Below are 13060 nucleotides of genomic sequence, written 5' to 3' on the forward strand. Positions count from 1 at the left end.
ACAGGAAGTTTGGTTACACCAAGTATTTGGTTAACCAGGGAACCATCTGATTTTTTGCAGTGTGCTGTATCATAAAATTTTGATGCAGTTATTCTTGCATATCGCAGGTCAAACCATAAACCGGAATTAGACTGTTCAATGGTTATTGCTGCAGCTTCAGAACATAGTTGGGGATCCATTTCCTGATAACAGAATTCTAGAAATTCTGAAAAATTCAGTGCCATTTTGGAAAAATCATTTCTGCTAACAAAATTTAACATCGATTGATGTAGTCCAAGATTTTGCAAAATTCTGTTAGGCTTGAAGTGTTTCAATAGCTGACTCTCAACATTATGTTCAAGTCCTTGGTTCACAACTTCCTGTAAAAAAAGTAAGCTTTCTTCATCTGAGCTCAGTTCTTCTTGTGCTCCAAAATCCTTCAAAGTTAGGTATTTAACTGAAGTTCCAACTTTGGAAAGTTTACTCTGCCCAGTAACAAGCAACTTCAGTTGGAGAAGGTTCTTCACTCCTTCTGTGAAGCCACATCAAGAGTGCTATGGAATGCTTATACCCACCTAAAACAAAGTAAATGCTATACTTATAAATTATACCCAAAGTTAATATCATTTCATAGTATGTATTTGCTATCCTTTACGTTCCATATTACAATTAGATTGGAAGCATTTAAAATGTGGACATATTGAAGAATTTCCTGGATAGACAGAATAACCTATGAAGAAGCACTAAGAAAAATAGAGATCAAGCAGGGAGATACTGGATTCCACCAAAATAAGAAAACTGCAATACTTGGGTCATACTTATAACAGCAGGTGGTGATAGATACGAACTCCTAAAATTAATAATGTGGGGAAAAATTCAAGGAAGACGCAGCATAGGTAGAAAAAAATTGTCCTGGCTGAGAAATCTCAAAGAATGGATTGGATGCAGCTCAAATGAACTCTTTTGGGCTGTATAGTGCCAAAAGTTAGAATAGGCAATGATGATGGCCAACCTTAATCGCGGAGATGGCATGTAAAGAAGACATTCCATAAACATAAACAGTTTTTAAATAGCATCAAAGACATATAAAACATTTTTTTAGTCTTACAATCCTAGAATCTCAATATACCTATGCATGACTAAAACTAATCTGATATTTACCTAGTACATTTTTTATCATTTTAAAAATATTTACCTGAAGAGGCAGCACAGTCATGGCACTGAATATTCCTCATCAATATTGCAAGTTACAGCATATTGTGTTTTCCTCACATTGTGTTCAGGTGTCACTTTAGCTTTAACTGTGCATACATTTTTATCTCTTCGAACTTGCACCCATCCAACAGCAGAGTCCCCATAAGAAGGCCTAGCGGATCTGTAAATAAGTAGAAATATTTAACAACTAGGTACCTATGTAAGTAGATGTAAATATTTTTGTGCCTAATATTTTCATTTCAAGTAACTAAAAATATATTGTCATTTACACTTCATTAGATTAGATTAGATTAAGAGAGGTGGCCCTTCGGCCTATTCCACTGCGACCTTTTCAGATCTATTGTGGTCCTCTAGTCCTAGATAACATTCTCTAGCCTGACCCTTTTTATAAAGTCTAGTAGCTTCGAGACTGTACCTTCCATGTAGCTATTTGCCGGTGGATTTTCTTCTCCTAATGCAAAGAACCGCACATTTGCCAGACTGTCACACTGACATAAAATGTGCTCTGCTGTTTCTTCTTCGAGGTGACAGAATCTGCACAGGTCATCGTCTGATAGTCCCATCAGCTTCAAGTGCCTATTCAGCTTACAGTGCCCTGTTAGAAGACCTACTATGACCTTGACTGTTTTCCTGTCTTTGCTTATTAGGTCTGCCGTAAATTTTGGCGAATGTTCTGTAATGAACTGTTTCGCCTGTCTTTGTCCTGGTGAATTCCTCCACCATTCCAGAGATTTGCGAGCTACCCACTTCCTTGTAGCCGTTCTTGTTACTGATTTAGCAACTCCGCAGAAGGGTTCCGGTCCAATGAATGGCAATGATGAGCCTTGTTTGGCCATTTCATCTGCTTTTTCATTGCTCTTATGACCCTCGTGCCCCGGTACCCAGGCTACCGTAACCTTGCTACGGTCTCCTAGTTTATTTAGGGCACACACGCAATCCCATACTAGCTTAGAATTGACCTCTACGGAATTGAGTGCCTTAAGCGCTGCCTGACTATCTGTGAAGATAGCAACTGAACAGAACGTTCTTTCCTGCCTTTCTATTTCTTCCACGCAGTGATGGATTGCAGTTATTTCCGCCTGGAAAACTGTCACATCCTTAGATAGACTTACCGGGAAATCTATCCCTTGATTTGTCCCTACTATGCCGATACTACTATCCCACACCCTCCGATGTTTTTGAGCCATCCGTGTACCAGGTAGCAGCAGCTTGTATGGGTACACCTTTATTCCAGTTTTCCCTGCCTGGTATCTTAATTGTGAACTTATTGTTAAAGCTATATCTCGTAACTGTTGCATCGATAGGTTTCCCCATCACAATATCGGCTTTTAGCTCCTCGATTAGCTTTCTGTTGTCAGTACCATGCATCTGGCTTATATGTCGCTGACTATGGATTAATCTGTGCATCACGGATCTGGCTTCGCCCTGTATAAAGATATGAAGTGGTGGTAGATTCAATAGGACTTCCAGCGATGCAGTAGGAGTTGTTTTTAAGGCCCCCGTAATACACAGGCATGCTAGCCTTTGTGTATTACCTAGCAGCCTTATTGCTCCCACTTGCTGCGTCTTTGTCCACCACGTCACCGAGCCATAGGTTATCATGGGTCTAATAACCCTTGTATATAACCATAGAGTCATTTTGGGGTTAAGTCCCCAATTCTTACCGCACATTCTTCTACATCTGCCCAAGGACATAGTAGCTTTCTGTGTGGTTTTTAGAATGTGAGTATTCCATGTAAGCCTATGATCAAAATATACCCCAAGGTATTTTGTTTCTTTGGCAATTGAAATCTCTGTTCTTCCCAGCACCGGTGGTTTTAGGCCTTGTAGTGCTGTTTTTTTGGTGAAGTTGACAATTTGTGTTTTCTGAGCATTGACTATCAGTCTCTCTTGTTTACACCAGTCGTCAACTATATTTAGGGCTGCTTGCATTCTCTCAGAAACTACCTGAGCAAACCTGCCCCTGACAACGATTGCTATATCGTCAGCATATCCTAGACAATAAAAGCCTTCTGTGGACAGATTTCTGAGGAGATCATCTACCAAGGTTGCCCAAAGTAGAGGGGACAGAACTCCTCCTTGTGGACAGCCTCCACCTACTTTTGCTTTGATGGTTGCTTTACCCAGAGTGGATATTACTGTCCTATTCTCCAGGGATGCCCTTATCCATCTGCATATTACCGCAGGTGCACCTCGTCTACTCATAGCCCCTATCAAAGAGCTGGTGGTAACATTATTAAATGCCCCTTCTATATCTAAAAAAGCGGCCATTGCTATCTCTTTGTCTTCCATTGACTTTGAGATAAGCCTATTTAGATCATCCAACGCGGAGTCCGTAGATTTACCAGGTTGGTATGCATATTGACGATTGCTTAGAGGATTATCTTTTAGCACTTCGTCTCTGATGTACCTATCAAGAAGCCTTTCCAGCGTTTTTAATAGAAAAGAAGATAGGCTTATCGGTCTATATGACTTTGGTGTTAGGTCTGATACTTTACCTACCTTAGGCAAGTATATGACTTTGACCTTTTGCCATATTTCCGGTACGATCCCCCATGCTAAAGTGGCTTTGAGGAGCTTGCATAGGTGTGGTATCAATACCTCTAATCCCATATGCAACAGTATTGGATATATGCCATCTGTCCCTGGAGACTTATATGGCCGAAACTTATTTATAGCCCATCTAATTCTGTTTGGTCTTGTGATTGCTGTGGCTATTTTCCAATCTGTAGACCTTGGTCTAGTGAGCCTTTGGTCTATGTTGGTTTGCCTATCTGCATCATCCAGAATTGTTGAGCCCGGAAAGTGCGTGTTCATTAGTTCTCTAAGACTTTCCTCTTTGGTGTCCGTAAATTTGCCATTAGCTTTCTTTAGGAAACCTACTTCTTTGGTTGTAGCACCATCCTTTGCCAGGACTTTATGAATTCGAGAACATGCCGGGATATCTGTAATCTCCTCGCAAAACTCTCTCCATGAATTCCTTTTGGCTTTCCGAATTTCTTTATTGTATAGCGTTAGCTTATACCTGTAGGCATCCCAATCTTGGTTACTTTTGGCTTTATTAAATAGGCTTCGGACTTCCGACCTCATCTTCCTTAAGCCGTTGTTCCACCAGACTGTATTACTGCCCGTACTTTTCCTTGTTTTTTCTGGACAATTTTCCTGGTAAGCCGCCATAATAGCTTCGCTTATAGTTTCTGCTGCCGAATCTATAACCTCTGGGCTTTTAAACGAAATCGTACATTCCTCGAGATTTTTACTGAGGGACTCCCTATATCCTACCCAGTTTGTATCTCTAGGATTCCTGTATTTAATTTCCGATGGAAAAATATCAAGGTCAAATCGTATATGTCTGTGATCCGAACATGAGGGTTCGTCAGACACAACCCAATTTGTTATTATATCACTTATCCTGCTCGTGCAGAGTGTTAAATCTAACACTTCTTTGCGTGCCTTAGTGACAAAAGTTGGCTTGTTTCCTATATTGGATATAACCAAACCTTCAGATAAGATGAAATTCAAAATATACTCACCCCTTGCATTAATGTTTGTGCTTCCCCACACGGTGTGATGTGCGTTGGCATCACATCCTATAATGAGCTGTAATCCTTTTCCTAGACAATATGCAACTATGTCGCTTATAATGCTGGGTGGACACAGAGCCTCATCACCTGGAAAGTAGGCTGAACACACCACCAGTTTCTTCTCTCCTACTTCCGTGGTTATAGTTAGAACAGCTGTAACAATATCATCAGTGCAGAGCACCGGGATTAATGTACAATCTACTCTATTACTGTGAATTATACACGACCTTGGCCTTACAGCTTTGGGTGTGTATAAAACCTTACCTTGTTTGGTTGATAGGCCAGAAATCTTCTCACCTATCCTCCAAGGCTCCTGCAGGAGGGCCACATCAATGCCTTCTTGTTCCAATCTTCTAACTAGCGTTGCCGATGCGGCTTTTGCATGTTGAAGATTGGCCTGCAGGAGCCTTATTTCTCTCTTCATTGCGAAGAGATGGCCGGTTCTGGATCTGTGGACATTCCTTCTTCCGTGGGTCCGACACACTCTTGGACATTAGTCCTTATAGGTGTGTCATCTCCACCCGAAGAAGGTTGTTCCTCGTCCTGAACCTCCATATGTAGGGAGGTCTCCCCTGTTTCACTGGAGCGAGTTGCTACTGGCTTTTCATTCCGTGTTTTTGTCTTCCCTTCTTTGGGTCGGAACGTTAACCGTCCTACTCCGAAAAAGGGTGACATTTTTAATTTCTGGAGTTCTTCTCGAGATTCAGAATCCATCGAGAAGGTCCATAACACCCCTTTCTCTAAAGGTTTACTACCCCAGACTGTCCATAGATGTGTCCTGAGCCCATGGTTACTTATCCTTAGTCTATTAAGGATCCTTTTGGACTCAAGACGTTCCCCATGCTCGTCCTGTACGAAGACAGTGCATGAGTGCGGCTTGGGTATGTCTTCCCCCTCCACAGCCCTGAGAGATGCACTCTCCCAAGGCCTCAGGGTTGGAATCACCTCCTTCAGCCACCGCGCACTTATGTCGTCCGCACAGTTAAGTTCCAGGAAACCCGGCCTGTATGTACTCTTCAGGAAGCGAACCTGTGGTCCTGCTTCCAGAATTTTGTCATACGCACCCAAGATGGCTATTTCGACTGCCTTAAGCTTGTCTATATCCATCTTGGCTTCCGGGAATCCTGTTAGTACCACTGCAACCTTAACAGAAGCGGCAGCTTCGCTGAAAGTCACACCTTCGGTTCTTGGCCTTTTCCCTTTGCGTTGGCTTTCGGGTGGTGTGCTTCCGTCTGACCTTAGCCTTTTTGGGCCATCGATCTTCTGGGTTTGTATTACTTTTGTCATGGCCTTTATTGGCTTTGACTGCATCTCTTTTGCCCTTTCAGTCGCCTTGATGAAATTGGCCTTTATTACAGCCCTTTTGGCTTGAACGTAATCTTGGCCTTGTTTCACCAGCCTACTGATTTTGGCTTTAGAAACGCCAGATAGCTTTGCAGCCCTAATTTCTTCGTCTGTCATGAGATCAACGTCTTCCAACGCTGTTACTCTGACAGCCATTTTGTTTCCTTGCCTATCAGCTTGGGAGATTTCTTTAGAAATTCCGGGCCTTTCGGCGTTCGGATTTTCTCCAGAAGCTCCCTGCCCTTCGGCTTTAGGAACTGTGATTTTGGCTTTGGAGTTCCCTGGCCCTTCGGCATCGGGAACCCTTTGGCCCTGAGTTTTTTTTGTATTTGTTTTTGTTTGTTTTTGAGATTCCATATTGATCCCACGAGTAGCTAGGGAAAGACAGTCAACCCCTCGCAGAGCCCCGCTTGCGAGGGTAAGGTCTAAATACTAAGGGGTGTGACCTGTTGCCCCAAAGGAACCGTTTGCTACACTGTCACCCCAGTGCCTCACAGCCTTCACCACGGTGTCTCACGGCTTGGCGTGGGGATTGTTTATCGACTATCTAGTCTAGATCCGCTGAGTTTAGTTTCAACAGGGCCACCACGTGAAGGGTGCAATCAAAGATTGATTACACACCCCCAATCATTGTTGGGGGTACCCAGCGGTCTTGGGATAGTTTAAGGAGGTGCAAAGTCCTAAGACTCTCCGTGCAAAACTTGTCCCCTGAGATTTGTTCTTTTCCCGCTCAGCTTTACGCCGATTAGAAGAAGAGCGCATCCCCCGGCCCCTTTACACTTCATATTATTCACATTATCCATATATTATTCACATAACGTATTATAATGATTATACTTTAAGGGCGTAGGCACAAAATTTCGCACAAATGTGTTTTACATGCATTCATTTTTTTCTAATCCTGAGAAAATTAATAAGTATTTTTGAAAAATTTAAACGCAGAATGAAAGATTACGTTATTACCGAGTGCCGAGAGTCCCTGAAAACTTCTATAATGTTTATTTTAATAAGTTAATAATAATAAATAATATTTTAATAAAGAAAAAATTTAGTGTGATTTTTAGTTTCAAATATCTCATTAAAAAGAAACTTTTGATTCATTCTAAGGGACTTTCGGCCCTCGATAATAAAGTATTCTTTCATTCTGCGTTTAAATTTTTCAAAAATACTTATTAGTTTTCTCAGGTATCGAAAAAATGATTACATATACAGTACATCGAAAATTTTGACAGGCGTCAAAATTTTGCATTCTCTTTCTTTCCTCGTAACTTTAATAAGTTTTAACTTGTATGAAAAATACTTTTATCGATTTATATTATACGTAAAACTATTAAGTATGGTTTATATCCTACCTGTTAGTTTTAACACCTCGAACTTCAGCAAGAGAAAAACTTTCGCTGTTTTTAATGTAAGTCCCCACCATAAATATATCCACTAAGGGTAAATTGTCAGACTGTCCCTTTAAAAACCCAGCGTCAGTCATTTTAAAAAAATTATTTTACACACACTTAAAACCTTTAACAGTATTAAAACAGGCTATAATACAATCAAAGAATATAGACGCTTATAAGCGTCTATATTGTTTGATACAATGGTACGTTATCAAATCCATTGTCATGTGTCATGTGCATAAAATGCGATTTTATTGACATCTGTCAGTTTCACTTTCCAAACAAACCTTGTTTAGTGTGGATAATTTGTATTTTTCGTTATTTTTTCATTTTTTTACAGAATCTTTCCGCTTTTTGCAATATCTAAGTATTCTAATAGTTACTACAACAATTTTACAAGGTTGTGTAAATAATAAAGCATGCTGTTTTATAAAAATAGCAATAAAATGCATGTATCAATAAAGTAAGGTTAGAATGTCTTTAATTTAAACTTTTAAACTATATTTCATAAAAATGGAACACTGAATTATGATGGTATTATCGTAAAAACACTATACTTAAAAGAAAAAGCAGCAGAGGAAGCAAAATATTAACTTTATAGAAATTAAAAAGTCTTGAGATTGGACATTTCAACTTTTGTTTGGAAAGTAATTGACAGTTGTGACGTCACACTTCCACTGTCCATACCCATCCCATCCATCTTCTTCTTCTTTCAGTGCCTATTCGTTCCGAATATTGGCAATCATTCTGGCTATAATTATTTTATTGACTGATGCTTTAAATAGATTCGTTGTTGTTGTGGAGAACCATTTCCTCAGGTTCTTCAACCATGATATTCTCCTTCTCCCAATTCCTCGCTTTCCGAATACTTTACCCTGTAGGATTACCTTCAGTAATCTGTATTTAGTGCTGTTTCTCATTATATGTCCGAGATATTCCAACTTTCTCCTTTTAATGGTATACATCACCTCTCTTTCTTTGCCCACTTTTCGTAATACGGTCTCGTTGGTTATCTTGTCTGTCCATGATATCCTTAGAATTCGCCTGTATAGCCACATCTCGAAGGCTTCAAGTTTTCCATCCATTGGTAAGAAGAAGATTAGGCAATACCCAATACCGTTGCAGTTGCAATACTTATCGTTTTTACCCGTTTATAGGGATGACCAACGAGCGGTATGACGTCACAACAGATTCCGCCCGTTGAAAGAATCATTTAAATTCTCCAGTTTTTAATTGCTTATATTTATTTCATAATAATAAAATATGAGTTTTTTTGTAAACTGGGGTTCTCTTAACAGTAATAAATAACGTTTATCAGTAATATTTCTGGAATTTAATTTTTATGCAAGTTCCCCATTGTGACCTGCAATCTGACCAATGATAATGACTTGCAACAGTAAGTAAATTAGATGGACTGTAGACGCATATTCTTTGATAAACTCGGTTCGCTAATCCCAGTCCGAACTGTCTAGTGAATTTAGTAATTATTTTTTTGCGAAGTTAGTTACTTTTTGACAGACTAAAAGTGGCTGGAAATTACTATACAACCAAGCACCATTACTCATAGCCAATATTAATAGTAAACAAACTAAATAGTAAATAAAATAGAACTTTGCAAATTTCCGACAATCAATATTTATTTATCTGCACCATATAATAAATAGTTATGTTAAATTATAACAACTAAATATATATTTTTTAAATATATACTACCCAAAATTTGATGGGTTTAGTATACACTTCGACTATTTAGAATAATTCTTCTTTTTTTAAAGAAAGAAGTCTGTAATAGCAGGATACTTGAGCTATTAATACTGAGAAGTAGGAATTGTTGTGTTGTAGGTTTCCGACAATAAATCTGTCAAAATTTGTCCGAGCTAAGCGAATGGAGTTTAATACCAAAACAAAAATAGTGACATGGATCAAGGTTAGTAGATATTTAAGTAGGTTGTCTCGTAACTATAGACCAATCAAATGCTCGCTTTTTAAAGGCGGGAATACGTCACCCATACGACACTTTTAAAATTGCCATAAACTTCAATGCTAATATAAGGTTCAAAAACTTAGGTTTTGCAATATATTTTGGGATTTTCTTGGGTATAGGGATGTTAAGTGGTTCTTATATTAGTAATTATATCAATTTTTTTTTCTAAAATCAATAGTCTGATGACAAAAAATAGAATTGATTATAGTGATAATATTGTGTGTTTTAAATGGAGATAACAGTTTATTTCGCACAAAAACCCAAAAAAACAGTAGAAAAAGTTCAAAAGCAAAAATACTAAATATGTAGAAACTTACTTATTATTTTTTTCCTGGAATTTACAGCATTTTTATCATATCTAGTGGTAGGCAAAAAAAAACCAATAGGTAATATAAATAATTTATTATTAGATTAAAATACAAAAAATGATTAGTCCTTCAAGCACAAATCTTCAAACTATATATACTTATCTCATCTAAAAAATATATCATTATTATAACGTACAAAACTACATATAATTGTTATGACAAACCTTTATATCACGGCTACGAAAACACACTTCACAAGTGTTTATGTACACAAATAACTAAATAATAAGTCTCTATAAATAATATTGTCCTTATACCTATACTTAAAAATAAAAACTAAACAATAACTAAACAAATAAACGAACTAATGATACTATAGAATAGAGACAACAACAAACGTGAACTTAAACTCAGACGTGCAGACAACTGTCAAATTTGACTTTGTCGTATGAGTGACGTAAGCATTCTGCCTTCCCCTCGCTTCGCCCACATAGTTACGAGACAACCTACTTAACATCTACTAACCTTGGACATAGATAACCTACTTCTGTACAAAAAAATGTTGTGATAATCAGCGCCACGTTGGAGTGTTCTGGTACTAATCAATATTTTTATCGTGTTGGTGAGCTTGCTAATTGACAAACGCCTTGTGTAGTTGGTAGTATTGTAAACGCGCGAAAATTGAATTGCTATAAAGCGCGGGAAATTTTGAATTTCGTCCTAACGTTCATTTCATATATAGGGTATTCAACCAACTTACGCCTCTAAACGATTATTCATAGTATACCTGATTTATTGTCTTTATATTTACTAATACTAAAGCTAATAATGCTCAAGAATAGATCAACAGAGAGAACTCTAATCCTGTTTATATATTAGAATAAATGTGACAAATTAGTTCTGAAAGTTTTCAGAGACATTAGATTAGACCAATAATTTTCATTTAATCAAACTCAAAACATTTAGTAATTAATACACAATATTAAATTAATATGCTATGAGAGTAGGAATCATAGAAACCGGTTTTAAAATTTGTAAGCAAAAGCAAAAACTAGATAGTCTTTAGATAAAGGCATATTGGTAGTTTGATTTATATTTTGTCCATCTGCCATTTCGTTACAGCCGTTTCGGAATCTATCGCTCTTCAGACGAACTATGCAGACAGACAAAATACGGAAACCAAATCACCAACATTTAAATGATTCTCGCGAATCAAACGTGCCTGTAGGCCGACAACGCCATGTAAAAGAAGATAGTCGAACAGTCGAAGTGCAAAATACACGACGACAAGAGATCGATTTAGATTTGCTTTACAGACTCTGAAACTACTGAAACTAATCAGTTTACTAGAGTGGCTCATACAGAAATTAAAATTTCACAAAGAGCATATAAAACAAAAATCGTCTCTTAGGTCCGCTTGCCATTATGCTAAATTCAGTACTGAATTTAGCACTAAAAATATTGTATCTACAAAATAGGTGCGCGCGCCGATTCAGTACTAAAAATTAGAACATGTTCTAATTTCTTGTACTAAAAATGATCCAATATTAACTTAAACTGAGGTTATGTTATACGTATGTTTCTATGTTTATGCTTTGTTTTTAAATATGTGGAGTCAGAAGCAAATAGAAAATTTAATCGAACTATATAAAGCAAATCCTTGTTTATATGTGCCAAAGCATTCATTGTATAAAAATAGGAATGCGAGAGTAGAAGCTTTGGAAGAAATAAAGGCGGAATTGTATAAACTCTGTGTAGATGTAAGTGTGGCAGAGATAAAAGCCAAGTTTAACAATTTAAGAACTAACTTTTTACAACAGCATAGAAGATATTTATCATCTATAAAAAGCGGAGCTGGTAGCGATGATGTAAGTAATATTTCTATTACATTATGGCTTTTTATGTCTATTTGTTGGGCTAATTTGATTAGAATTTTGTTAACACTGAAACCATTACGATAAGTCGCGTACACAAACAAATAGACATCAAAAAAGTAGCATAAGTAATGTTTTTTATAAAGCCTAATAGTTGCTCTATAATTATTTTATTTTATTAGATTGACAAACCTACGCTATGGTATTACGAAAAAATATTATTCGTAGCGGAGCATTGCATACCTAGGTGCTCACAGGACAGCCTTTCGGCTTTAACAATCCTACCAGCCAATGAAAATGCTACCATGGATTATGTTCAAGAAAATGAAATACATTTGATAAGTAGTCAGAATCAGGAAGAGGAGATTGAAAATTTTCAAAATTATGATTATTGTATTGTGAGTATATTTATCAATTTTCTTGAAATTTTTTAATTGGAAAATAATTATGAGGAATTTTAGTTTGAGGAGATAATAGTGTCAAAAAATTTATTGGGAATTAAAATCACATAAGCTGAAAAGTCTTTTTTTACTAATGTTTTAACTTCTAAATCAGAAGCTTGTCAAAATATCAATACAAATATAAATAACTTATTTATTTATTATCATATTAATCATTTATTGATATGGTTGATTTTACAGAGTCCTTCTACATCACAGAATCTGCCTACCCCTTCGTTAAGAGACAGCACCCCTCTGGAGGAGATATTATTAGAAAGAGTCTAAAAAAAAGAAATAAACCTGACGATGAGGGGATTGAAAATGAAAATTTTCATGATTATTGTATTGTGAGTATAAACTTTTATCAATTTTTTTTTGAAATTTTTTAATTGGAAAATAATTATGAAGAATTTAATTTGAGGAGATAATAGTGTCAAAAAATTTATTGGGAATTAAAATCACATAAGCTGAAAAGTCTTTTTTTACTAACGTTTTAACTTCTAAATCGGAAGCTTGTCAAAATATGAATACAAATATAAATAACTTCTTATTTATTTATTAACATATTAATCATTTATTGATATGGTTGATTTTACAGAGTCCTTCTGCATCACAGAATGTGCCTACCCCTTCATTAAGAGACAATGCCACCTCTGGAGGAGATATTATTAGAAAGAGGCTAAAAAAAAGAAATAAACCTGACGATGAGGGGATTTTTTTGAATAAAGCAGCTGATGTTTTGTCATCTTTAACAAATGCTCTGGCCAATGAAGAGCAACCAAAACCTGTGGAGACTCTTCCTGCAAAATCAAATTTAAAAATATTTGCAGAATTTGTAGAGAGTCAATTAGAGTTTTTGGTGTCTGATGAAGAGACACTAGTAGAGACTCAAGAAAAAATAACAAACATTATTTGGGATGCCAGAAAAAAAATTTTAAAAA

At 36.9% G+C, this 13060-nt stretch overlaps 3 protein-coding genes across 3 annotated transcripts; 1 reads left to right on the top strand and 2 right to left on the bottom strand.

Annotated features, from left to right (window-relative positions):
• Nucleotides 1-345: 345 nt before the first annotated feature.
• LOC140435905 (uncharacterized) lies at nt 346-6479 on the bottom strand. Its single transcript, XM_072524618.1, has 3 exons — nt 4728-6479; nt 1175-1354; nt 346-554 (listed from the first exon to the last, which is right to left on the bottom strand). The coding sequence occupies exon 1, from the start codon at nt 6477-6479 to the stop codon at nt 5199-5201; it is 1281 nt and encodes a 426-aa protein (XP_072380719.1). The 3' UTR covers nt 346-554; nt 1175-1354; nt 4728-5198.
• Nucleotides 1192-5162, bottom strand: LOC140435904 (uncharacterized). The gene is made up of 3 exons (XM_072524617.1): nt 5137-5162; nt 4220-4987; nt 1192-1354 (listed from the first exon to the last, which is right to left on the bottom strand). Exons 1-3 carry the CDS (start codon nt 5160-5162, stop codon nt 1192-1194), a joined length of 957 nt encoding a protein of 318 aa, XP_072380718.1.
• Nucleotides 6480-9536: 3057 nt separating the features above from the next.
• LOC140436921 (uncharacterized) lies at nt 9537-13037 on the top strand. Its single transcript, XM_072526088.1, has 4 exons — nt 9537-11673; nt 11862-12077; nt 12321-12466; nt 12718-13037. Exons 1-3 carry the CDS (start codon nt 11371-11373, stop codon nt 12402-12404), a joined length of 603 nt encoding a protein of 200 aa, XP_072382189.1. The 5' UTR covers nt 9537-11370; the 3' UTR covers nt 12405-12466; nt 12718-13037.
• The last annotated feature ends 23 nt before the right edge of the window (nt 13038-13060 follow it).

Source organism: Diabrotica undecimpunctata, chromosome 3 (assembly GCF_040954645.1).
Source record: "Diabrotica undecimpunctata isolate CICGRU chromosome 3, icDiaUnde3, whole genome shotgun sequence".
NCBI classification, from domain to species: Eukaryota; Metazoa; Arthropoda; class Insecta; order Coleoptera; family Chrysomelidae; genus Diabrotica; species Diabrotica undecimpunctata.

Excerpts from the sequence above, each read along its gene's own strand:
- LOC140435904 (XM_072524617.1), bottom strand. The coding sequence starts at position 5,162 with ATGCAAAAGCCGCATCGGCAACGCTA. Across the intron at positions 4,988-5,136 it reads AAGCCGCATCGGCAACGCTA|TAATAGAGTAGATTGTACAT; the intron begins GTTAGAAGATTG and ends TATAATTCACAG. Across the intron at positions 1,355-4,219 it reads CAAGATTGGGATGCCTACAG|ATCCGCTAGGCCTTCTTATG; the intron begins GTATAAGCTAAC and ends ACTTATTTACAG.
- LOC140435905 (XM_072524618.1), bottom strand. The coding sequence starts at position 6,479 with ATGGAATCTCAAAAACAAACAAAAACAAATACAAAAAAAACTCAGGGC.
- LOC140436921 (XM_072526088.1), top strand. The coding sequence starts at position 11,371 with ATGTTATACGTATGTTTCTATGTTTATGCTTTGTTTTTAAATATGTGG. Across the intron at positions 11,674-11,861 it reads GCGGAGCTGGTAGCGATGAT|ATTGACAAACCTACGCTATG; the intron begins GTAAGTAATATT and ends TTATTTTATTAG. Across the intron at positions 12,078-12,320 it reads AAAATTATGATTATTGTATT|AGTCCTTCTACATCACAGAA; the intron begins GTGAGTATATTT and ends TTGATTTTACAG.